Source organism: Lissotriton helveticus, chromosome 7 (assembly GCF_964261635.1).
Source record: "Lissotriton helveticus chromosome 7, aLisHel1.1, whole genome shotgun sequence".
In the NCBI taxonomy this organism is placed as follows: Eukaryota; Metazoa; Chordata; class Amphibia; order Caudata; family Salamandridae; genus Lissotriton; species Lissotriton helveticus.
In genome coordinates, this window is record NC_136068.1 from 74,975,442 (window position 1) to 75,002,159 (window position 26,718).

At 55.1% G+C, this 26,718-nt stretch overlaps 1 protein-coding gene across 1 annotated transcript in view; it reads left to right on the forward strand.

Annotated features, from left to right (window-relative positions):
- The first annotated feature begins 9,510 nt into the window (after nucleotides 1–9,510).
- Nucleotides 9,511–26,718, forward strand: part of LOC144768940 (acrosin-binding protein-like) — a 112,794-nt gene continuing 95,586 nt past the window's right edge. Inside the window, exons 1-2 of the mRNA XM_078652944.1 lie at nucleotides 9,511–9,523; nucleotides 18,964–19,396. Of these exons, the coding sequence (XP_078509070.1) occupies nucleotides 9,511–9,523; nucleotides 18,964–19,396 (446 nt within the window). The remainder of the gene's footprint in view (nucleotides 9,524–18,963; nucleotides 19,397–26,718) is intronic.

Sequence of the window (26,718 nt, forward strand, 5' to 3'; positions counted from 1 at the left end):
GAAAGCACCAGAGTTGGCCGAAACGGGCCCAGCGAACCGAACAGAACTGCCCAAGGGCCCCTTCGCCCCCGTGGGGGAGGAGGAAGCCAGGGTCGGGGTAGAGACACCGGCCCGGTGACTCCCGCGAGCAACCCCCCGCCCCCGGCCAGCAGGGGAAACCCCCCGATGCAACCAGGCTTCCGAGCCAACATTACTTGCCACCGATGCCAACGACTCGGCCACTACGCCAATGATCCCAACTGCCCAAAGAACCCGAACACTATATCCCGCCAGGTCGCTGCTGCCGCCCTGGGGGAAGAGCAAACCCCGGAAGACCAAGAAGAGTACGGGACCGACCAGCCGGAATGGGAACAGGCCGCCATGTCCCTGGTTTGCTTAGGGGAACGGGACCTGATCCCTCGGGCCCCCCTTCCCGCCAACACGCAGAAGTACAGCCAGTGGGTCAACATTAATGGCCACCGGGCTGAAGCCCTCCGCGACACAGGGGCCAGTGTGACCGCAGTCCGCTGTCATCTGGTGGCCCCGGACCAGATCTTGCCGAACATTCTTTGCCCTGTCCGGTCGGCCGACAACTCAGAAAGTCTATGTCAAATGGCCTACGTCCCCTTCGAATGGGGAGGAGTATCCGGGATGCTGAAAGTGACTGTCCGCGATGATGCCCCTGTGGATTGCCTCCTGGGGAACGATCTCGAAAGTTCTCCCTGGGCAGCAGTCGAACGAAGAGAGCACCTGGGGATGCTGGGCCTCCCCGAATGGGTCTGTGTCACGACCCGGTCCCTGGCCGCCCGTGCCGTCCCCGTTCCAGAGGAACCCGAGTGGCCGGAGCCTCCTCCCGCGATTGCCCCAGAGGAGGCCACCCCAGAAGCAAGTCCTCCGGCCCGAACCGAAGAAGGACTCGGTCGGCTCCAGGACCTCCCCGACCTGGCCCAGTGGCGTCAAGAGGGGGGTCCCACCCAGGAACAGTTCCGACAAGAACAAAGAACCTGTCCCTCCCTCGAGGGACTCCGGCAGCAAGCCCTTACCCAGAGCGCAGGGGACACCTCGGGGGCCCACTGGATCTACTGGGACAATGACCTGCTCTACAGTGAGCAAAGGATTGCAGAACTGGGGGCCAGTCGGGTGCTGGTGGTGCCCCTTCGCTTCAGAGATTTCCTCTTGAACTTAACCCACGATGTACCCCTTGCCGGACACCTGGGACAGGACAAAACGTACGACCGCCTGGTGACCCACTTTTACTGGCCCCGAATGCGAAAAGATGTCACCAACCACTGCAGGGCCTGCCCCACCTGCCAGGCCAGCGGAAAAAGTGGCCGAAAAACCAAAGCACCCTTACAGCCCTTTCCCGTTGTCACCACCCCGTTCGAACGGGTGGGAATAGACATTGTGGGGCCCCTGGACCCCCGGACAGCCCAAGGACACCGGTTCATCCTGGTCCTGGTGGACCACGCCACCCGCTATCCCGAGGCCATCCCTCTTCGAACCGTGACGGCACCCGTGGTAGGCCGAGCCCTGATGGGGATCTTCTCCCGGGTGGGCTTCCCCCGGGAGGTCGTCAGCGACAGGGGCACGAACTTCATCTCGAAATACATGAAGTCTCTCTGGCAACAGTGCGGGGTCACCTACAAATTCACGACCCCCTATCACCCGCAGGGAAATGGATTGGTCGAGCGGTTTAACCGCACTCTCAAAGGAATGATCATGGGCCTAGAAGAACCCCTCCGTCGCCAGTGGGACGTGCTACTCCCGTGCCTCCTGTTCGCCTACCGAGAAGTCCCTCAAAAATCCCTAGGCTTCAGCCCATTTGAACTCCTGTACGGACACCCTGCCCGGGGTCCCCTCAGCCTAGTCAAAGAAGGTTGGGAGAGGCCCCCCAGAAAACTCCCCCTGATATATACAAGTATCTCTTGGCCCTTCGCAACCAGACCCGGCGATTCAGGGAGATCGCCAAAGCCAACCTTGAAGCCAGTCAGGAAGACATGAAGAAATGGTATGATCAGCACGCCTCCTCCATCGAGTTTGAGCCGGGACAGCAGGTCTGGGTGATGTCCCCGGTTGAACCCTGTGCCCTACAGGACAAATGGTCCGGACCCTTCAAGGTGATCGAACGCAAGGGGCCCGTCACCTACTTAATCGACATGGAAACCTCCCGGAACCCCCTACGGGTCCTCCATGCCAACAGACTCAAGCCCCATTTTGTACGCTCAGAACTCAGCCTCCTGATGGCTACTGATAATGGGACGGAAGAGGACTCCGAGCCCCTTCCTGACCTGCTGAGGACCCTCGAGCAGGATGGCTCAGTGGAAGGGGTCAGACTCTCCGAGGCCTTGTCCCCAGAGCAACGCCAAGACTGTCAAGCTCTCCTGACACGATTCGCATCCTTGCTCTCTCTCACCCCCGGGGTCACCCCCTGGTGCCTTCACGATGTGGACACCGGGGACAGCCCCCCTATTCGACACAGGGCGTACCGCGTACCAGATCGGGTGCGCGCCTGCATCCAGACCGAGGTATCCAAGATGCTGGCCCTGGGAGTGATCGAACCCTCTGACAGCCCCTGGGCCAGCCCAGTCGTCCTGGTCCCTAAGGCTGCCGCCCCGGGCGTTGCCCCTGAGCTCCGGTTCTGTGTGGACTACCGGGGACTGAATGCCGTTACCAGGACCGACGCTCACCCTATCCCCCGGGCAGATGAGCTAATTGACTGTATGGGGGCCGCCCGCTACCTGAGCATCTTCGATTTAACAGCGGGCTACTGGCAAATCGGCCTCACCCCCAGAGCCCAAGAGCGGTCCGCCTTCTCTACCCCGGACGGTCACTACCACTTCAAGGTGATGCCATTCGGCATGAAAAACGCTCCGGCAACATTTCAACGACTCGTGAACCAGGTACTGGCGGGCCTCGAAGAATTCAGCGCCGCCTACCTGGACGACATCGCTGTGTACAGTCACCACTGGACCGACCACCTCCGCCACCTGCGGGAAGTTCTACACGCCCTCCGGCAGGGCGGGCTCACCGTCAAGGCCAGCAAATGTCAGGTTGGCCAAGGGTCCGTGACCTACCTAGGACACCAAGTGGGAAGCGGTCTGGTGGCCCCCCTCCAGCTCAAGATCGCTGCCATCCAGGCCTGGCAACCCCCTACGACCCAAACCGAGGTCCGGGCCTTCCTGGGACTCACCGGGTACTACCGGCGGTTTGTGAAGGACTATGGCAGCATCGTGGGGCCCCTCACGGAGCTCACATCCAAGAAGAACCCCAAAACAGTCAACTGGACTCCGGACTGCCAATCGGCCTTCGAGAAGCTGAAGGCTGCCATGTGCACTGCCCCCGTGCTCCAAGCTCCCGACTACGGCCGGGAATTCATTGTACAGACGGACGCCTCCGATCAGGGCGTGGGGGCCGTCCTCTCCCAACTCAACACCGAGGGAGTCGATCAGCCAGTGGCATTCATCAGCCGACGCCTGCTGGCCCGGGAACAGCGCTGGAGCACCATCGAGAGGGAGGCCTTCGCCGTAGTATGGGCCCTCAAGAAGCTCCGGCCCTACCTCTTCGGCACCCCCTTTAGGGTACAGACAGACCACCGACCCCTGCAATGGCTGATGCAGATGCGGGGGGAAAACCCAAAACTGTTGCGCTGGTCCATCTCCCTGCAGGGGATGGACTTCACTGTGGAGCATCGTCCAGGCCAGGACCACGCCAATGCAGACGGCCTGTCACGCTTCTTCCGCCTCTGCGGAGAGAGTCCCCAAGAGGATGGCTGACTCTCCCTGCCTTCAGCTGGGGGGGACGCATGTTGGACAGGCCTCGTGGCTGGCCCGTCCCCCCTCCGCCCAACGGGGCCCGGACCCCGGCTCTCCCTGAATCCCCAGCAAGAGCCACCCCGGCAACCCCCCGAGGCAACCCACAACCCGTCCACAATGGGACGCCAGCTCCTGAACCCTCCCGTACCGGCTGGCCCTGGTCCCCGTCAGCACCATGGCCCCGGCCCAGCCGCCATCTTTGGACACTACAGCACGAGGCCGCGTGGCCTCGACTCGACCCCAACCCTGGGCCTGGCCAGGCCCCGACATCGAGGCACCAACCTCCACACAGGGGGTAAAGAGACCACTTGGCAGGTCAATGGAAGAAGGAGTCGTCAACGGCTCTCCTCCGCACGGTGTCGATCACCCCCGGCCTCCCTGGCTGCTGGCTCCACCCCCCTGCTGGGTGTCTGGACTCCCTCATTCCGGACCTCCCGACCTCCAGGCGCGAGGGTCCGGACATCAAAGGGGACCAGACCTATAACTGGGGCAGCTCCAGACCAGGAAGGCAGTTGTATCCTGGAGTCGAGAGACACCGAGAAGAACTCATCCTTGACGGACTGCCGGCGCTGCCGCAGCCCTGCCCTGTGAACCCTTCGTCTTGGCCTGCTGGCGCTGCCGCGGCCTACCCTCGTGAAACCACCGCCTTGGCCTGCTGGCGCTGCCGCGGCCCTCCACCTCGTACAACCATCATCTTGGCCTGCCGGCGCTGCCGCGGCCTTCTGCCACGTGAACTATCGCCTTGGCCTGCTGGCGCTGCCGCGGCCCTCTGCAACGGAAACTATCGCCTTGGCCTGCTGGCGCTGCCGCGGCCCTCTGCAACGGAAACCATCGCCTTGGCCTGCTGGCGCTGCCGTGGCCCCTTCGTTGTAGACCTCCACCCTAGCCGGCTGGCGCTGCCGCGGCCCGACCTTGCAGACTCCTAAGCTCGAGGATTGTGAGCTTCCCTCTTGCCACCCCCGGTGCCGATCCGGTACCCAGACTGTCCCGCTACCCCCTTTTCCTACAGAGACTAGAATTGAGGGGACCCTCGAGTCCTGAATCTCCTGTATCGCTGATAACCTTGCCGCAAGAACCCTATATAAAGAGTGTTGATCTCATCCTGGTGTGGTGTCTATCTTTGGGGGGAGAAGTGACTTGTCTGTACGATCGCCGGAGACGGCCCTCATCGGAGGCCTCTCCCCCAGTACTCGGCGGACCCTCCGGGTCCCCGTCTAACAGTTATCTTCGGCAATATGTACAAGCGGATCGAGGGATCCGTAAAGTCTCGTAAACAGGGAACGGGTAGCGGGACAGTCTCAGTACTGGTTGGGCGTAGGGATACCCTGCGCACAGCTCTCAATCCTCGAGCTGGGGGGTTCCGAAAGGTCGAGCCGCGGCAGCGCCAGCGCCAGCAGGACTCCAAAAGATGTTTTTGACGAAGTTGGGCCGCGGCAGCGCCAGCAGGCTTCGAGGTAGTTTCAGCGAGGATGGGCCACGGCAGCGCCAGCAGGCTCCCAAGATGGTTTCAGCGAAGGTGGGCCGCGGCAGCGCTAGCAGGACTCCAAGATTGTTTCAGCGAAGGTGGGCCGCGGCAGCGCCAGGAGGACTCCAAGATGGTTTCAGTGAAGGTGGGCCGCGGCAGCGCCAGCAGGACTCCAACCAGGGGTTTGAGGTTTGGGGTAGCGAGTTCTTCTCGGGGTCAGCCACGACAGCATCAGCAGGGCTCTCGACTCCAGGATACAACTGCCGTCCTAGTCCAGGGCTAGCCCAGATATAGGACTGGAGTCCTTTGATGTCCGGACCCTCGCGCCTGGGGGTCAGAGGGGCCGGGATGGTGGTGTCCAGACACCCAGCAGGGGGGTGGAGCCAGCGCCCAGGGAGGCCGGAGGGCGATCGATACCAGGTGTCCGGGGACGGCTGGAGGGCCATCGAAACTCCCCTCCTCTTGGATCCGTCGAGTGACCACTCTACCACCTGGGGGGATCTTGGTGCCTCGATGTCGGGGCTTCGCTGGGGTCGTAGCCGAGGCCACGTGCTCGGGACGTGATGGGCCCAAGATGGAGTCGGGCCTGAAATGGTGGTCCGGACCTGCAGAGTTGGGGCGCGTAGGGTTTGCCGTGTACCAGGGGGGAGAGCCGGGGGTTGCCAGGGTGGCTGCTCTTGTCGAGAGTTCGTGTAGGGTAGCGCCAAGGGGGCGACAGCGGGTCGATGGAGGGCCGATGTCGTCCCGGGCCCGCCATGCGGGAGGGGTAGGACCACGCCACGAGGCCGGGTCCAACATATGTCAGTATCTTGTGTTTGTTGGTTAGAGCCAATCAATGCAGCTTGTTCTCTCAGTGCCGTTTGGAAAGCCTCCCTTTCGTTTTGAGCTGCTTGGTTTAGCAGTTCCAATACTAACTGGAGGTGTCGCTGTCCCTCAGCTAACTGAGTGATTAACGCCTCCATAGTGACGGGTTGGGTCATGATGAGGCAATGATGCTATCCCACTTCTGACACCATTGTAATCACTCAGTGGATTAAGAAGGGGTATGCACACAAAGATAAAGAAATTCTGTTGTACTAGTAGGGATTTTATTCAGTGGCATGTTTTACTAAAGTTTAGTGAAACATACCGCTGAATAAAATCCCTACTAAACAGTCAAATCAAAAGTAAACTGAGGTGCTGTAGGACAGTCCACAAACATGGGAAGCAGTCTTCCTCTGTGCGCTTCTTTTTCCCCTCAGAATTTAGCGGGGCTTGCTTTTCTTCTCCACACAACGAGCAGCCACAGGGGGATGGAGGTATATTTTGCCCTAAAAAAAAAAGAATAATAGAATATCAGAAGAAATGCTTAGGGACTCCTGTGTAGACCCCCACCGAAAACACCCTGGTGTTTGTGGTGCTTGCTTCAGTACATGCTGTGCTCTGGTGCAAGTCGACAGCCCCCACCACCTCCCCAAGGCGAAATAATGGAGGAGTGGTACTTCCCTAAAGCCATGGCCCTCTTGGGTCGTGGCAGAAGGGGTCCAGACGTCCTCTTTTTTCTCAGGACTGTTGGACTGTCAGGTGTTGCCTCTAGGCTGTTCCCCGTAGTCCGCTCCTGCCTTCCTCTCCTGGTTCCTCCTCTCGGGCTCCTCACTCTCAGCCTCCACGTCGTTGTTCTTTCTCGACATCTCCTTCTCTCCTGGTGCCAAGTATTCCCCTCTCTGCGTTTTTCGTGTCCGTGGCGTTTCTGGCGAAGCGGTGGTCACGTGGTCGACGTCCCGCTCCCCTGGAGAGACAACCGACTTGTCTCCCAGGTACGCCACTGCGGCAATGTTGGGTGTCCTGGTTGCGGGATTACACTTGTTTATATATGGTGTGCACTCTTTCATTAATGTTGCATCTGAATCATCAGGTCAAAGGAATGTATGACGTTACAATGCATACATTCACAACGCATGCTATCACAATGCAACTTTTACAACGCAAAATCCATTACAACGCATGCCATTACAACACATGCCATTACAACACAGATGCTATTACAAAGCATACCATTACAACGTAAGTATAGGTAAGTATTTAATTTTATTAATATTAATTTAATTTTAATTAAATTACAAACATTATTTATTAATTTATTAAAATTAATTTTTATTTTTATTTAATATATTTTAATTTACGATTCTAACTCTTTGGTGGTGTAATAGTAGGGTAAATGTTGGATAGTGTAGGGGTTAAAATTACTATTCTAACTCCAGGGGGGTGTAATAGTAGGGTAAGTGTTGGATAGTGTAGGGGTTAAAATTACTATTCTAACTCCAGGGGGTTTAATTTAAATACATTTATTTAAAATATTAAAAATTATTAAAGTAAATTAAATTATAATGTAACAAATATTAAATGTAATTAAAATATTATAAATATTTTGAATAAATTGATTTAATTTCAAAAAAATATTAAATTAAAAATAAAAATATTTACATATTTAAAATATTAAAATTAATATTATTAAATTAAAAGATTAATATTTAAATTAAATACTTACGTTGTAATGTCATGCGTTGTAATAGCATCTGCATTATAATGGCATGCGTTGTAATAGCATGCGTTGTAATGGATCTCGCGTTGTAAAAGTTTTGTTGTAATGGTAGTGCGTTGTGATGGTTGTTTCCCGGTCAAGGTACCTTCTCATCCCGATTTGGAGGATTCTGTGAGTAATATTACAATGAATGAGAGGTACAATTCGCTGCTTCTTGTGGGTACTTAGTTTAGACGGTGTACCTCCTGAATCAGTGTGTTGAAATGCATAAACCATCAAGTCATCTGCTTCCTAAGGGCCCGATAGTCCCTGAGGCACACACAGAAGGCCAGGAAATTAACACGTGTGGTCATTGCTGCTCAAGCTGGGTGGAGAGCAATTCATAGAGCATGCAATAGGTAAGGAACTATTAGGACCTAACTTACACGGTAGAGGATTATTTAATCTACTACAGAGGCAGATATCTCCCTGGAATTGCTCACGTCTTGATTTGAAACAGATTGTAGATTGCGAGTTGGGATGTCACAAAACTGTATATAGCAGCCTTCTGAGGTTTAGTTTGATAGATAAGAACAAACATGTCTGAGTCCACCATGCCTAAATCTTAAACTCTGGGTGAAGAGCTTCAAATAAGGACTTTTACATGTTGTTAACATAGTGAGATGTATGTTTTGTGACATCTTGGTAGAAAGATGCTGCCTTGTGTCCTAGGAGGATGTGCCTGGCTTGAACATGTCAGAAAAGGTCCAGGTGAGTGAAGACCTTCAGAATGTGTTGTTTCACAGGTTGAAGGATGCATGGATCAGTATCATTAGGATGGGAGGTTGGAAGGTGAGGGCTGTTCATTACCAAAGAAGAACCAATGTTCTATCAACGAGGTACTCTTGAAGGCACACTTCAAACATAGTGGATAAGTCGGGTAACAGTGAAGAGGGTGCTCACCCACAGGTCAATGTGTGCAAACTTGTTGATGGTGGCTGAACGTCAAAAGTACCAGCGTTCTTCACTGGTTCCCCAGTGATCATCGGGCATATGTAGGAAGGCGTTTGCGTTTCGTAAACGCCGGAATTCGCAGAATTTCGGCGTTTGCGAATCGCAAACGGCCTTTTGGTATGTAGGTGCCACATAGCAAAATAAGGAATCGCAAAAATTGTGATTCCTTATTTTGTTCAAGCATTTAAGGAATCACAATTTTGCGATTCCTTAAATGCTATGTAGGGGTGCCTTTAAAATTGCGATTTTGGCTTAAGGAATCGCAAAATACCACCTACTTCAAGTAGATGGTATTTTGCGATTTCCTGTCAAAATGCATTTGGTTTTTTAAATTCAAAGTGCCATGTGGCGCACAGACATGCCCTTAGTGCATGTATGTGCGCCACATGTACTTACAGGCACATTCCAGGGGTGCAACAGGTGTCCTTTTGACACCCTGGCACCCTTGGATTTGCGATTCTCAAATTGCGATTTTCTCATAGAAAATCACAATTTGAGAATGTATCCCCATTCATTCCTATGGGCCTCTTGGCCCATAGGAATGAATGGGACTCTCATTCCTTAATTGCGATTCGCAATTTGCTAATCGCAATTAAGGAACTTTTGAGATTCGCAAAAAATTGCGATTTTTTTTACCTACATTCCATTTTGCAATTCTCAAATAGCGATTCCTTCAAAATCGCTATTTGAGAATCGCAAAATGTGAATTACCTACATATGCCCCTAAGTTTGCTATACAAATGTCCGAAAGAGGTAAGCGGGAACAAAATTTAAATTACATTGCTGTATAAGGCAGAATTTTGTAGGAGTGTCACATTACGCCATGTTACCATGTCAGCATAATTGTAGCACAGGAACAACGCAAACAAGCAGAACATGAGCTGGCGTTTTTCACTGCACTTGTATTTTTGCGCTGACACATAAAAATTAAATATTTGTATTTCACCTAATTACACCTAATTTCACATAATTTGTCCTACATTTCTTGTAATAACTGGTAAGGAAATTCTGTTCATTTTTTACACGCCTCCTTAGTAGATTTATTGACAGTAGTGCACAGTGAATGTCCTTATCGTCAGTCCTGGGGCAGCCAGTGTTGACTGGGCAGTGTCCAATGATGTGCACATATATTTACCGGATGTATGACGTTAGAACGCATACTTTTACAACGCCTACCTTTACATCGCAACTTTTACAACGCATACCATTACAGCGCATAATGCTTTTAGGCGCTGGATAGTGAATAGTTTAATTTACTATTCAAACTCCAGTCCCCGTGGATAGTAGGGAAGGTTATTGGATAGTAAATTAACCTATTCCCTATCCTAGAGCGCCCCCCAGCGCAATGCGTTGTAATAGTTTTCGTTGTAAAAGTTGCGTTGTAATGGTAGTTTGTTGTAAAAGTTTCGTTGTAAAGGTTGTTCCCCATATTTACCAGTAGTGTGCCAGGGATTCTGATACTTCTGGCACATCCCACTTGAATAACCAAGTTACCCCCTTTAGACCCTTGGCTAATTTTAGTTTAGAAAGAGTAAGGCCAGAAAAGCGCTTAAATAGGATGTGGGCGCGACCATCTGTCCCGTTTGAGATTGACGAAAGACGCCCATACTCTCTATTATGCTTATGGCTTTTGTCATTGTAGAAGACAACTTCTGCATGCCAGTGTTCCTGCATGTGTCTTGCACTGGAACTGCAAATTATGGGCCATATGTCTCAAGCACTAATGCGTTCGCAAACGTTTGCGAACGCATTAGTGCTAAATGGTATGTATCAAAGAAATCTGCGTGCAAAATAAGGAATCACAAAATTAGCGATTCCTTATTTTGCGATTGCATTTAAGGAATCGCAAATTTTGCGATTCCTTAAATGCAATGTAAAAAGCATAAAAAATTGCAAAATGGCCCTAAGAAATCGCAAATTACCACCAACTTCAAGTTGGTGGTAATTGCGAATTCCTTGAAAAATTCATTTTTTGCATTTTTCAAAGTGCCACGTGACGCACACATACATGCCCTTAGGGCATGTATGTGTGCCACATGTGCACCCATGCTTATTTCAGGGGTGCAACAGGGTGTCCTTTGGACACCCCTGCACCCTTGAAATTTTTCTCAATTTGCGATTCTCAAATCGCGAATCGCAAATTGAGAATAACTTCCCATTCAATCCTATGGGCCTCCTGGCCCATTGAAATGAATGGAAAAGTATTCCTTAATTGCGATTCGCAAGTTGCTAATTGCAATAAAGGAATACTAACAAAATCGCAAAACAACTGCGATTTTGTACATACATCCCTATTTGCAATTCTTAAATAGCGACTTCTAAAAAATCGCTATTTGAGAATCGCAAATCAGGTTGTTGATACATATGGCACCATGTTCCTTGTTGTAGTGTCTTTGTCTGTCTTTCTGTACAAGTGTATTTTTTCTGCATTACTCGGTTTCCACTTGTGTATCTTTGTTTGTTCATGGCTGAATTGCTTTTTTGGTGCAGATTCATGCATGATTGAGATGTTATTTGTATGCTTCTCATCTTGGAATGAACACGTGATTTATGTGACTCTTGTACTTTATCGATGCATGCTCTATTTCTGCTCACCTATGTTCCCACAGGGGCTGAAATTTCTTTTTGTGCATTTGAATTTATGCTTGTTGTTGGACAGGCCCCACGAAGGGCTCGCTCCCTCCCCGCACGACAGGGCCCAGACACCGGCTCTCCGGGGGCTACCCGCAGAAGCAACCCGCAACCCGTCCCCTCCGGGACGCCTGCTCCCGGATATCTCTGTGTCACGGGCCCGGGCCCCCGTCAGCCCCATTGCCCGGCCCAGCCGCCATCTTGGACACTGCACCACGCGGCCGCGTGGCCTCAGCTCGACCCCAACCCTGGGCCCGGCCAGGCCCCGCCATCCCGGCACCACCATCCATCCAGGAGGTGAACGGACCACTTGGCAGGCTAATGGGAGAAAGAAGTGTCGATGGCTCTCCCCCGCCAGGTGCCGATCGCCCCCAGCCTCCCCGGGTGCTGGCTCCACCCCCCTGCTGGGTGTCTGGACTCCCTCATCCCGGACCTCCCGACCTCCCAGTGCGAGGGTCCGGACATCAAAGGGCGCCAGACCTATAACCGAGGCAGCCCCAGAGCAGGAAGACAGTTGTATACTGGAGTCAAGAGACACCGAGAAGAACTCATCCTTGACGGACTGCTGGCGCTGCCGCAGCCCTGCCTTGTGAACTATCGTCCTGCCTGCTGGCGCTGCCGCGGCCTTCTGCAACCTTCATCCTCGTGGGACCTGCTGGCGCTGCCGCGGCCCGTTGTACCTTCCATCCTCGTTGGGACCTGCTGGCGCTGCCGCGGCCCGTTGCCACCTACGATTTCTTCTTGACCTGCTGGCGATGCCGCGGTCCGACCCGTCCGACCACCGAGCTCGAGGATTGTGAGCTACCGCCGTTTCACCTCAGTACCCGTAGGTACCAAGACTGTCCCGCTACCCCCTTCCCCTACTAGAGACTAGAATTGAGAGGATCATTGTGTCCTGATCTCCTTGTATCGTACTACCTTACTTCAAGAACTGCCTATAAAAGGTGTTACTCTGATCTTCGTGTTTTGTCCATCTGTGGGGGGGGGGAAGTTACTTGTCTGTACGAATGCTGGAGACGGCCCTCACCGGAGGCCTCTCCCCTTGTGCTCGGCCGACCCTCCAGGTCCCCGTCTAACATTGGTGGCCAGCGGCGCGATCCGAACCAACGCGTAAACCGTACAGAGAGTAACTCACCCTACGACTAATCCACAATGACGACCAGAGAGAGCGGATCTGCAGAGAAATTCCAGATGGAAAAACTGGAAGAGTACAACCACCGAGAGCTAAAACAATTTTGCATAGAACTAGGCATTGCCACCACCGGTCTGAGCACGAAAGAGGACTTCAAACACGCCCTAGAATCCTGGGCAGAGACAAATATCGCCGGACCCCGGGACCCCGAAGCCCCGGAAACAAACACCACTCTGACGGAAGAAAGGAGAACGGATCTCTCCCGGGAAGAGATCCGAGAACGAGAGAAAAATAGACTACACGAGTTAGAGCTGGCACGGCTCAAATTAGACGGAGAATTGAAACTGGCAGAACAAAAGATGAACTTAGAACACTTACGGCTCCAAGAAGAGCGAGAGGAAAAGCAGAGACAGAGAGAACTCGAAGAAAAAAGACTGGCATACGAACACGAGTGCAAGCTAGCGGAGATAGAAATGCGCAAACAGAACAAAGACCTAGGGGTGCCCGAGCAACCGCGCACCCCAGGTACTACCGAACAGAAGGTCCACATCCCCAAGGATGTGGTCCATGAATACTATCGGAACGACGACATACAGCAGTGGTTCAAGGCCTACGAGATCGCCATGACTGCCCACCGGATCGTTTGAAGTGACTGGGGAGCCGGTCTATGGGGGAGATTCGTCAATGAAGGCCGGGATGCCCTGCTGCAGCTTCCGGACCATCAAATGACGTCCTATGACCACATGAAGGCCGCCCTCCTCAGTCGATATGGGCTGACGCCCGAGATGTACCGCCAGAGGTTCCGCAACTGCACCCGGATCCCGGGTACAACCTGGATAGAATATGTAAACTATTTCAGCCGAGCCTTCGAGGGATGGATCAAGGGTAGCAACGTAACAACCTATGAACAGCTCTTCAACCTCATTGTGTGGGAGCACCTCTCCAACAACTGCTTCGTCTAGCTCAGGCAGCACCTCCTCGACAGTAAATTGACTGACCCACGGCAGCTCGCCGCCGAGGCTGACCGATGGGAGAGCACCCGAGTGACCCGGAGTGGGCCAAACGAGCAGAACAGAACCAACCAAGGTCATCATCGTCCCCGAGGAGGAGGAGGAGGACAGGGCCGGGGCAGAGACGCCGTCCCGGCCGCTCCCGTCAACAACACCCCGCCCCCGGCCGGCCGGGGCAACCCCCCGATGCGCCCAGGGTTCCGAGCCAACGTTACGTGTCATCGATGCCAGCGAGTCGGCCACTATGCCAGTGACCCGACCTGCCCAAAGAACCAGACCCCCGGACCCCGCCAGGTGGCTGCCGCCGCCCTAGGAGAAGAGCAAGTCTCCGAAGAGCCTGAAGAGTATGAGCAGGAGCAGCCCGAGTGGGAACCTGCCGCCATGACCCTGGCCTGCCTAGGGGGAAGAGACCTGATCCCGCGGGCTCCCCTACCAGCCAACACCAGGAAATACAGCCAGTGGGTGAACATAAATGGGCGTAAGGCCGAAGCCCTGCGTGACACAGGGGCCAGTGTGACGGCCGTCCGTTGTCACCTGGTGACCCCAGAACAAATCCTGCCAAACGTTCTTTGCCCCGTCCGATCGGCCGACAATTCGGAGAGCCTGTGTCAGATGGCCTGCGTCCCCTTCGAATGGGGAGGAGTCTCCGGTATGTTAAAAGTGACTGTCCGCGACGATGCCCCCGTGGACTGCCTCCTGGGGAACGATCTCGAGAGTTCCCCGTGGGCAGCCGTTGAAAGAAGAGAGCACCTGGGGATGTTAGGCCTCCCGGGCTGGGCGTGCGTAACAACCCGGTCCATGGCCGCCGACACCATCCCTAGATCTGAAGAACCCGAATGGCCAGCACCTCCTCCCCCGATCGCTTCAGAGGGAGACTCCATCCCTGCGGACACCCCGGAACAAACCCACGAAGAGCCCGCTCAGCCCCAAGACCTCCCGGACCTGGCTCAGTGGCGTCAGGAAGGGGGGCCCACCCAAGAACAATTCCGGCAAGAGCAAAAGACATGTCCCTCCCTCGAGGGACTGCGACAGCAAGCGCTCGCCCAGGGCACAGGAGACACCGCAGGGGCCCACTGGATCTATTGGGACAATGGCCTACTGTACAGCGAACAAAGAATAGCGGAGCTGGGGGCCAGTCGAGTGCTGGTGGTGCCCCTCCGTTTCAGAGACTTCCTTCTGAACTTGGCCCATGATGTCCCCCTGGCTGGACACTTGGGGCAAGACAAAACATACAACCGCCTGGTGACTCACTTTTACTGGCCGAAAATGAGAAATGACGTCTCCACCCACTGCCGGTCCTGCCCGACCTGCCAGGCCAGCGGGAAGAGCGGCCGCAAGCTCAAGGCACCTCTTCAACCATTCCCCGTGGTGACCACCCCGTTCGAAAGGGTGGGAATAGACATTGTGGGGCCCCTGGACCCCCGAACAGCACAAGGGCATCGATTCATCCTGGTCCTGGTGGACCACGCCACCCGCTATCCTGAGGCGGTTCCCCTTCGAACTGTAACAGCACCAGTGGTAGGTCGAGCCTTAATGGGTATCTTCTCTCGAGTGGGCTTCCCCAGGGAAGTCGTCAGCGACAGGGGCACGAACTTTATCTCCAAATATATGAAATCCCTATGGCAACAGTGCGGAGTCACCTACCAATTCACAACCCCCTATCACCCGCAAGGAAACGGACTGGTCGAGCGATTCAACCGCACTCTCAAGGGGATGATCATGGGGCTGGAAGAACCCCTACGCCGCCAGTGGGACGTGCTACTACCGTGCCTCCTCTTCGCCTACCGAGAAGTCCCCCAGAAGTCCCTCGGCTTCAGCCCTTTCGAACTCCTGTACGGACACCCTGTTCGCGGGCCTCTCAGCCTAGTTAAAGAAGAGTGGGAAATGGCCCCCCTGAAGACCCCTCCAGACGTCTACAAGTACCTCCTGACCCTCCGTAATCAGACCCGGCGATTCAGAGAGCTCGCCAAAGCCAATCTTGAAGCCAGTCAGGAGGACATGAAGAAGTGGTACGATCAACATGCCTCCTCCATCGAATTCGAGCCGGGCCAGCAGGTATGGGTGATGTCCCCCATCGAACCTTGTGCCTTACAGGACAAATGGACGGGGCCCTTCAAGGTGATCGAGCGTAAGAGCCCCGTCACCTACCTCATCGACATGGAATCCCCCCGGAACCCCCTCCGGGTCCTCCACGCCAACAGACTCAAACCCCACTTCGTGCGCTCGGAGCTCAGCCTGCTGATGGCTACAGACAGTGGGGCAGAAGAGGACTCCGAGCCCCTCCCTGACCTACTGGGGGCCGGGGAAAAAGATGGTTCGGTGGACGGGGTCCAACTCTCCGAGGCTCTGACCCCGGAGCAGCGCCAAGACTGTCGGGCCCTCCTGCTGCAATTTGCAAACCTATTCTCCCTCACACCCGGGGTCACCCCCTGGTGTCTGCACGACGTGGACACTGGCGACAGTCCTCCTATCCGACACCGGCCGTACCGGGTACCAGATCGGGTACGCACCTGCATCCAAGAAGAAGTCTCCAAGATGCTCGCACTCGGAGTCATCGAACCCTCTGACAGCCCCTGGGCCAGCCCGGTTGTACGGGTCCCCAAAGCTGCGGCCCCGGGCACCACACCCGAGCTCCGGTTCTGCGTCGACTATCGGGGTCTGAACGCTGTCACCCGAACCGACGCTCACCCCATCCCCCGAGCCGACGAACTAGTTGACCGCATGGGGGCGGCCCGCTACCTAAGCATCTTCGACCTGACGGCGGGCTACTGGCAGATCGGCCTCACCCCCAGGGCCCAAGAACGATCCGCTTTCTCCACCCCGGATGGACACTACCATTTCAGAGTGATGCCATTCGGCATGAAAAACGCTCCAGCCACGTTTCAACGACTTGTGAACCAGGTATTGGCGGGCCTCGAAGAGTTCAGCGCCGCATACCTGGACGACATCGCGGTGTATAGCCGCCACTGGTCAGACCACCTCCGCCACCTCCGAGGGGTCCTGCAGGCCCTCCAACGGGCCGGCCTCACAATCAAGGCCAGCAAGTGCCAAATCGGCCAGGGGTCCGTGACCTACCTCGGACACCAAGTGGGGAGCGGTCTGGTGGCCCCCCTCCAGCTCAAGATCGCTGCCATCCAGTCCTGGCGCCCCCCCCGTAACCCAAACCGAGGTCCGAGCCTTCTTGGGGCTCACCGGATACTATCGGCGGTTCGTAAAGGACTATGGCAGCATTGTGGGGCCCCTCACGGAACTCACATCCAAGACCAACCCAAAAACAGTCAACTGGACTCCCGACTGTCAAGCGGCCTTCGAGAGACTGAAGGCCGCCATGTGCACCGCTCCTGTGCTCCAGGCCCCCGACTACAGCCGTGAGTTCATCGTCCAGACTGATGCCTCAGACCATGGCATCGGGGCCGTCCTCTCCCAACTGAACCCCGAGGGAGTCGACCAACCAGTGGCCTTCATCAGCAGACGCCTCCTGCCCCGAGAACAGCGCTGGAGCACCATTGAGCGAGAGGCCTTCGCAGTAGTATGGGCCCTCAAGAAGCTCCGGCCTTACCTCTTCGGAACCCACTTCCGGGTACAAACAGATCATCGGCCCCTGCAATGGCTAATGCAAATGCGGGGGGAGAACCCCAAACTATTGCGATAGTCCATCTCCCTGCAGGGGATGGACTTCACTGTGGAGCATCGCCCTGGCCAAGACCACGCCAACGCGGATGGCCTGTCCCGCTTTTTCCGCCTCGACGAGGAGAGTCCCCAAGAGGATGGGTGACTCTCCCCGCCTTCAGCTGGGGGGGACGCATGTTGGACAGGCCCCACGAAGGGCTCGCTCCCTCCCCGCACGACAGGGCCCAGACACCGGCTCTCCGGGGGCTACCCGCAGAAGCAACCCGCAACCCGTCCCCTCCGGGACGCCTGCTCCCGGATATCTCTGTGTCACGGGCCCGGGCCCCCGTCAGCCCCATTGCCCGGCCCAGCCACCATCTTGGACACTGCACCACGCGGCCGCGTGGCCTCAGCTCGACCCCAACCCTGGGCCCGGCCAGGCCCCGCCATCCCGGCACCACCATCCATCCAGGAGGTGAACGGACCACTTGGCAGGCTAATGGGAGAAAGAAGTGTCGATGGCTCTCCCCCGCCAGGTGCCGATCGCCCCCAGCCTCCCCGGGTGCTGGCTCCACCCCCCTGCTGGGTGTCTGGACTCCCTCATCCCGGACCTCCCGACCTCCCAGTGCGAGGGTCCGGACATCAAAGGGCGCCAGACCTATAACCGAGGCAGCCCCAGAGCAGGAAGACAGTTGTATCCTGGAGTCGAGAGACACCGAGAAGAACTCATCCTTGACGGACTGCTGGCGCTGCCGCAGCCCTGCCTTGTGAACTATCGTCCTGCCTGCTGGCGCTGCCGTGGCCTTCTGCAACCTTCATGCTCGTGGGACCTGCTGGCGCTGCCGCGGCCCGTTGTACCTTCCATCCTCGTTGGGACCTGCTGGCGCTGCCGCGGCCCGTTGCCACCTACGATCTCTTCGGGACCTGCTGGCGCTGCCGCGGTCCGACCCGTCCGACCACCAAGCTCGAGGATTGTGAGCTACCGCCGTTTCACCTCAGTACCCGTAGGTACCAAGACTGTCCCGCTACCCCCTTCCCCTACTAGAGACTAGAATTGAGAGGATCATCGTGTCCTGATCTCCTTGTATCGTACTACCTTACTTCAAGAACTGCCTATAAAAGGTGTTACTCTGATCTTCGTGTGGTGTCCATCTGTGGGGGGGGGGAAGTTACTTGTCTGTACGAACGCTGGAGACGGCCCTCACCGGATGCCTCTCCCCTTGTGCTCGGCCGACCCTCCAGGTCCCCGTCTAACACTTGTGAGCCTGTGTTTTACATGACTAAGTAGTTGCTTGTGGCCCTATTTTTCCAGGCCTTAGCTAACTTGTGAGCATTTTTCTTTCTTTGTCATATTCTTCTTGCTCATGTGCCTCTGTGCTTGAGTACCTACACATGTTCTATCCTTTCTGCACGATCACTTTCTGTATGTGCCCATTAGAGCTGCCAGACCTTCTCATATCATGTGTGAGTAGCAAACTCTTTTGCTTCTGTATCTCAGTGTAATTTGGGAGAAGTCTATTCAATTCTGATTTCTACAGGTTACACCATATGAGGCTTGAGTTGCCAATCTAATTCTATGTTGCCTCCAGATCTCAAGTTGCATCAGGTCAGGTGTGAGTAGATCCTTCAGCCAAGCCTTCTTCTTAGCATTCTGGTCTAGGACTTGTAAGGCAAAACTCAAAACGAGAAGTACAAAATGCAAAAAACTAAGAACTGGATAAATTACTCACACCTGAAATGGAATATCTTTAATGCAGGGTCCCCAGTGCCTGATGTCAAGGACTTATGCTAATATTCCCTCTTAGTTGCAGGTCAGGAGTCAGCTTCCAAACCTCTGGCCATCGTACAGGAGCCAGAGAAGGAAGCCAAGCCAGGTAAAACCAAAGCAAAGCCAAAGTCTGAGCCTGATACCAGCATTAAGGTTCGTGCTGGGGTTTCGAATGTCATCAACAGCAAGGCTCTAAAAGAGAAGATCCGGAAGGAAATCTATGAGCTGCTCAAGTCCTCCATATCCTTGACTGTACCCAAGAGAATAGCGGCAACCACAGTGGTCGTATCGGTCACGGTGAGGATGAAGACTCCTGCAAAGGGTGTACGGATAACCAAACCTGCCAGTAACTTGAAAATGCTCACGAAGTCCAAGAATACCAGGATGATTGACATGGTCCCGCCTTCTGGCAAGGTTGACAAGCCAACTGAACCAACCATCAGGCACATGGTGCCTATTGGAGGAGACCCTGAAAGGTGAGTCACTGTTAACTAGCATACCTGCAGAAAAGAGCACCTGCTGTGGTATACACAGTGTTGCACTGTGACATCATCGGATGATGATGTTTATTGATTGATTATTTAAAATCCTTACAAAGAGTGAATGCACAGTATAAACATGTCAATTACAATAATACAGTAAAAAGAAAGTGATTTTAAAATGAAGCGTTAAACTTTTAAAATAGTACACGTGGATTATAAAACTGTTTTAAATTTGTAAATTCATATATTTAAAAGTTTAGAAGAGAAAAATATGAACGGCGTGACAGTTAATATTATAGAAATTCAAGTTTTATCCATGCAAATGCTAAGAATTTTGAGAAGGCAGAGTTAATGAGTATGTCGTCAGGGCAAAGACACTGGAGCAGTGCTTGTCTACAAGTCCTTGTTGATCTTTCATTGAATAACCTTTTTAACAGTGTTACTCTTTTGTTTTTTAATTCTGGACAGAGGGCACAGTAGGTGTATAATGTTTTCTTCTCCTGTGTTACACAACCGACATGATATGTTATTTTCTGTGACATAATCAATTCTCTTTAGAATGACTCATCCCTATTGGGTGCCACATAAGTGCAAACTTACACAAACCTTTCTATTAAAAGCAACACAACGACACAAGAATTAACCTGGGTTGGAATACACATCAGTACAAAGTTGTTTATTTTCACAGAAATAGTGCACATTCTCTAGGGCACATATACTTATCCAGCAACACAAATTGGACATGTTACAGTGATGACAAAGGAAGGACCCAGCTTGCTGTAACTATCAATACTCAATGACACAAGCCCATAGTGATGGGATGCAGAGGACTGCAGCTGTGCTGGGATACAGAAAGACACACAACAGTCTTGTTGGAGTCGGCCTCGTGGCGTGGTCCTACCCCTCCCGCATTGCGGGCCCGGGACGACATCGGCCCTCCGTCGACCCGCTGTCGACCCCCCTGAACACGAACCATCACCGAGAGCAGCCCCCTGGCAACCCACGGCTCTCCCCCCGGCGGACCCTACTCGCCAACCCTGCCGGTCTGGCGACCATGCCAGGCCACCATCTCCGGCCCGACTCCATCTTGGGCCCACCACGTCACGAACACGTGGCCTCGGCCCCGGCCCAGGCCCCAGCGAAGCCCCGACATCGAGGCACCAAGATCCTCCCAGGTGGTAGAGTGGCCACTTGGCGGATCCTGGAGAAGGGGAGTTTCGATGGGCCTCCAGCCGTCCCCGGACGCCTGGTATCGATCGCCCTCCAGCCTCCTTGGGCGCTGGCTCCACCCCCCTGCTGGGTGTCTGGACACCTTCATCCCGGCCCCTCTGACCCCCAGGCGCGAGGGTCCGGACATCAAAGGACTCCAGTCCTATATCTGGGCCAGCCCTGGATTAGGACTTCAGTTGTATCTTGGAGTCGAAGCCCTGCTGACATTGTCGCGGCTGATCCTGATCCGAACTCATGCACCTGGAACCTTCGAGGCCCTGCTGACGCTGTCGCGGCCTGACCAAGCTGAACCACCTTCGAGGCCCTGCTGACGCTGTCGCGGCCTGACCAAGCTGAATCACCTTCGAGGCCCTGCTGACGCTGTTGCGGCCTGACCAAGCTGAACCACCTTCGAGGCCCTGCTGACGCTGTCGCGGCCTGACCAAGCTGAACCACCTTCGAGGCCCTGCTGACGCTGTCGCGGCCTGACCAAGCTGAACCACCTTCGAGGCCCTGCTGACGCTGTCGCGGCCTGACCGAACTGAAACCACCTTCGAGGCCCTGCTGACGCTGTCGCGGCCTGACCCCTTGAACTATCCACGCACCAGTTGGTGCCAAGACTGTCCCGCTACCCCCTTTTCCCGAAGCAAAGACTTTACGGATCCCTCGATCCCTGTGTTACCATTTTACGAGAACGTGCCTTCATTTCTTATATAAAGATTCTTGAGAATATCCCTTCGTGTGGTGTCCGTCTGTGGTAGTGTGATTGCTCTGCTGGTACGATTGTAGGAGAGGAGCCTCGCCAAGGAGGCCTCCCTACGGCGCTCGGCCTCTTCCATAGAGAAAGATGGGTCTCGGGGCGGGCAGTCAGACACCTTCTGTCTCCCCTGGGGTCGCCTTTCCAACAAGTCTTTTCACAGAGACACAACCACAGAGTTATTATCCATCTGCCTAAATATCCACAGTGGCAGAAGTGTCTCCATTCTTAATGCCAGGTCCCCATGAGGTGCAAATAACCTACAGCACATACAGATAGACATAAGGTTGGTTTGTTCAAAGTGACACATATTCAGTTGAGAATGCTCTCAGACACACACTTTCAGATGAGTGATTCCTTAACTGCACAGATGAAGAATCACAATTTGCTCTGTTTATTAAACCACTAACAGATCACATGGGCAAAAGTAAATACAAAGATAGAAATTTGTCTATACAGCCTTTAATATGACATCTTTACCACACAATGACTTGACCATGCAGGTATGGATCATTTTAGTGTTTAGGGGTGGATAGTGGTAAAGGGGGGTAAGAGCAAATTTAAGGTTTATGGGTGGGCAGTAGTTAAGAGGGGTAATGTTGATTTTAGGAGTTAGGGTGGGTAGAGGTAAAGAGAGGTAAGGGTAATTTTAGGATAAAGGGGTGGGTAGTGGTAAAGGGAGGTAAGGGTAATTTTAGGGGTTGAGGTCTGGCAGAAGTAAAGAGAGGTAAGGGCCATTTTTGTATTTAGGGTTGACAATGGTAAAGGAAGGTAATGGTAATTTCTGGGTTTAGGCCTGGATAGGGTGTAAAGAGAGGTAATGATAATTTTGATGTTTAGGGGTGGGTAGTGGTAAAGGGAGGACAGGGTAATTTTAAGATTAATTGGTGGGTGGAGGTAAAGGAAGGTAAGGGTAATTTTAGGGTTTGGGGTTTGGTTGTGGTAAGAGGAGGTTAGGGTAATTTTTTGGCAAAGGGAGGTAAAGATACATTTAGGGTTTAAAGCTGGGTGGGTGTAAAAGGAGGGACGAATATGTTTATGGTGGGTAGTAGTAAAGGCAGGTGTTGGACCCGGCCTCATGGCGTGGTCTGACCCCTCCCGCATGGCGGGCCCAGGACGACATCGGCCCTCCACCGATCCACGGTCGCCCCCTTGGCGCTACCCTACACGAACTCCCAACAAGAGCCGCCACCCTGGCAACCCCCGGCTCTCCCCCCTGGAACACGGCGAACCCTGCACGCCCCAACGCTGCAGGTCCGGCTACCACTCCGGACCACCATTTCAGGCCCGACTCCATCTTGGGCCCATCACGTACCGAGCACGTGGCCTCGGCCCGACCCCGGCCAAGACCCCAGCGAAGCCCCGACATCGAGGCACCAAGATCCCCCCAGGTGGTAGAGTGGCCACTCGACGGATCCAAGAGGATGGGAGTTTCGATGGCCCTCCAGCCGTCCCCGGACGCCTGGTATCGATCGCCCTCCGGCCTCCCTGGGCGCTGGCTCCACCCCCCTGCTGGGTGTCTGGACACCACCATCCCGGCCCCTCTGACCCCCAAGCGAGAGGGTCCGGACATCAAAGGACTCCAGTCCTATATCTGGGCTAGCCCTCGAGTAGGAAGCCAGTTGTATCCTGGAGTCGAGAGCCCTGCTGACGCTGTCGCGGCTGACCCCGAGAAGAACTCATTACCCTGTATCCTGAAAACATCTTTGGAGCCTGCTGGCGCTGCCGCGGTCCATCTTAGCCGAACAATCTTTGGAGCCTGCTGGCGCTGCCGCGGTCCATCTTAGCCGAACCATCTTTGGAGCCTGCTGGCGCTGCCGCGGTCCATCTTAGCTGAACCATCTTGAGAGCCTGCTGGCTCTGCCGCAGCCCATCCTCGCCGAAACTGTCTCGATGCCTGCTGGCGCTGCCGCGGCCCAACTTCGTCAACACCATCTTTGAGTCCTGCTGGCCCTGCCGCGGCTCGACCTTTCGGAACCCCCAGCTCGAGGATTGAGAGCTGCGCGCAGGGTATCCCTACGCCCGACAAATACTGAGACTGTCCCGCTACCCTGTTCCCTGTTACGAGACTTTACGGATCCTTCGATCCGCCTGTACATATTACCGAAGATAATCCATCCTTTATTCGTGATAAAGCCTAAGAACTTATCCTTGTGTGGTGTCCCTTTGTAGTGGTGTGATTGCTCTGCTGTACGATTATAGGAGAGCACCCTCACCCAGGAGGCCTCTTGACAACGCTTGGCCACTTCCAGAAGGAGGGGTGGACCTAGGGGTGGTCAGTCAGACATCTTCTGCCTCCCCCGGGATCGCCCTTCTAACATTGGTGGCAGGCGGTGCGATCCGAGCCAGCGCAAATCGTACAGAGAGTGACTCATCCACGACCGCCAGAAACACACCTCGACCATGACTACTCAAGAAACCAGACCAACCGCAGAGTTCCAAAAAGAAAAAATGGAAGAGTACAGTCATAAGGAATTGAAGCAATTCTGCAAAGACCTGGGCATCGCTACCACTGGCCTAAGCACCAAAGAAGATTTCAAGTCGGCTCTGCAAACATGGGTGGAGGCAGGAGCGACGCCACCCCAGAGCGAATATAACCCAGAGGCCGACGCACCCCCAGCGGGAGAAAGACCCGCCAACCTAGACACGGGCCTCTCCCACGAAGACGCCCGGGAACGAGAAAGGAACCGGCTCCACGAGTTGGAGCTCGCCCGACTCCGGCTAGACGGAGAACTACAGCTGGCAGAAAGAAAGATAGCCCTCGAGCAACTACGGCTAGAAGGAGATCTGGAGGAAAAACGAAGGCAGAGAGACCTCGAGGAGAAGAAACTCACGTTCGAGCACGAGCGTGGCCTTAAGAACTCGAAATCAAAGCCAAAAAGACCTCGCCCCCACCTGTGGACACGAAGGTACACATCCCCAAGGATGACGTCAAAGAATATTATAAAAACTACGACATCCAACAGTGGTTCAAAGCGTATGAAGTAGCCATGACCGCCCATCGAGTACCCCTCAAGGACTGGGGCGCCGGCTTGTGGGGGAAGTTCGTCAATGAAGGGAGGGAAGCCCTGCTAGAGCTCCCCAATGCCGAGATGACCTCGTACGAACACATGAAAGCCGCCCTCCTCACTTGCTACGGACTCACCCCCGAAATGTACCGGCAGCGATTCCGAGACTGTAAAAAAATCCCCGGGACCACCTGGCTAGAGTACGTGAACTTTTATAGCAGAGCCCTCGAGGGTTGGATCAAAGGCAGTCAGGTCACCACCTACCAGCAGTTGGTCGACCTCATCATATGGGAACACCTTTCCAACAACTGCTTCATCGAACTCCGGCAGCATCTCCTCGACAGCAAACTGACAGAGCCACGGAAACTCGCTGTCGAGGCTGATAGATGGGTGAGCACCCGAGTCCCCCGGAGCCCGATGGGAGACTACGGCCGGGAATCCCCGGGGAACCACCGGCCACGCGGCGGCGGAGGAGGCCAGAGCAGGGGCCGGGACACCCCCGCGGGGCCATCCCCAACCTCCACTTCTCCAACCATGGGCTGAAGGGGGGCCCCTCCAGCACGACCGGGGCCCCGCCCAAACGTTACCTGCCACAGATGCCAGCGGCCGGATCCCTATGCTAATGACCCCCTCTGCCCGATGAACCAACGACCCGGCACCACCGGACCTCCAAACCGCCAGATCGCGGCCGCCGCCCTGGGTGAAGAAAGAGGCGAGGACGAGGACAACGACCTCGAACAGGCCGAATGGGAGCCCGCCGCTATGTCCTTGGTGTGCCTGGGTGAAAGGGACATGATCCCCCGGGCCCGACCCCAGGCAACACACAGAAGTACCGCCAATGGGTCACCAGTAATGGACACCGGGCCGAAGCCCTCCGTGACACTGGAGCCAGCGTGACGACGGTCCGCTGCCATTTGGTGACCCCTGAACAAATTTTGCCCAACGTCCTGTGCCCAGTACGATCAGCGGGCAACTCCGAGAGCTTGTGCCAGATGGCACAGATCCCCTTCGAATGGGGAGGAGTGTCGGGCATGCTGAAGGTGACTGTCCGGGACGATGCCCCCGTGGACTGCCTCCTCGGGATCGACCTGAAAAGTTCACCCTGGGCCCACGTCGAGCGGAGAGAGCATCTGGGGATGCTAGGACTTCCAGAGTGGGTCTGTGCGACCACCCGATCGATGACCGCCCGGGCATCCGCCCCGAACAAAGACACCCCGCCTGAAGAACCGGAATGGCCCACGCCTCCGCCGCCCGCCGTCCCCGAGGACGCCGACCCAGAACTCGGGCCCCAGGAGCCCAGCCATGAAGACCTCACCGGGCTCGGCCACCTTCCAGAACTAGCCCAATGGCGCCAAGAAGGTGGCCCCACCCGCGAACAGTTCCGGCAGGAACAGAAAACCTGTCCCTCCCTCGAGGGAATCCGACAACAAGCCGCCGGAGACCCGTCGGGGTCCCACTGGGTCTATGGGGACCACGAACTCCTCTACAGCGAGCAGAAAAGTGCAGAACTGGGGGCCAGCCGAGTGCTGGTGGTCCCCCTCCGATTCAGAGACTTTCTCTTGAACCTGGCACACGACGTGCCCCTCGCCGGGCACCTGGGGCAGGACAAAATCTACAGCCGCCTGGTGACCCACTTTTACTGGCCAGAAATGCGCAACGATGTGAACAATCACTGCAGAACCTGTCCGACCTGTCAAGCCAGCGGGAAGAGCGGGAGGAAAGTCAAGGCCCCTCTCCAACCCTTTCCCGTGGTAACCACCCCCTTCGAGCGAGTCGGGATAGACATTGTGGGGCCCCTGGACCACCGCACCTCTCAGGGACATCGATTCATCCTCGTCCTGGTGGACCATGCCACCCGCTACCCAGAAGCCATCCCCCTCAGAACCATCACGGCCCCTGTGGTGGGCCGGGCGCTGATGGGGATCTTCTCCAGAGTCGGCTTCCCCCGAGACGTCGTGAGTGATCGGGGCACAAACTTTATTTCCAAATATATGCGGTCCCTGTGGCAACAGTGCGGGGTCACATATAAGTTCACCACCCCGTATCACCCCCAGGGGAATGGACTTGTGGAGCGGTTTAACCGAACACTCAAGGGGATGATCAAGGGCCTAGAAGAGCCACTACGACGCAAATGGGACGTCCTCCTGCCCTGTCTCCTATTTGCCTATCGGGAGGTACCCCAGAAGTCCCTGGGGTTCAGCCCCTTTGAACTATTGTACGGACACCCTGTCCGAGGTCCCCTCAGCCTGGTCAAAGAAGGCTGGGAGACGGCTGTCCGAGATGCTCCACCGGATGTCTACCGGTACCTCCTGACCCTCCGCAACCAGACTCAGAAGTTCCGG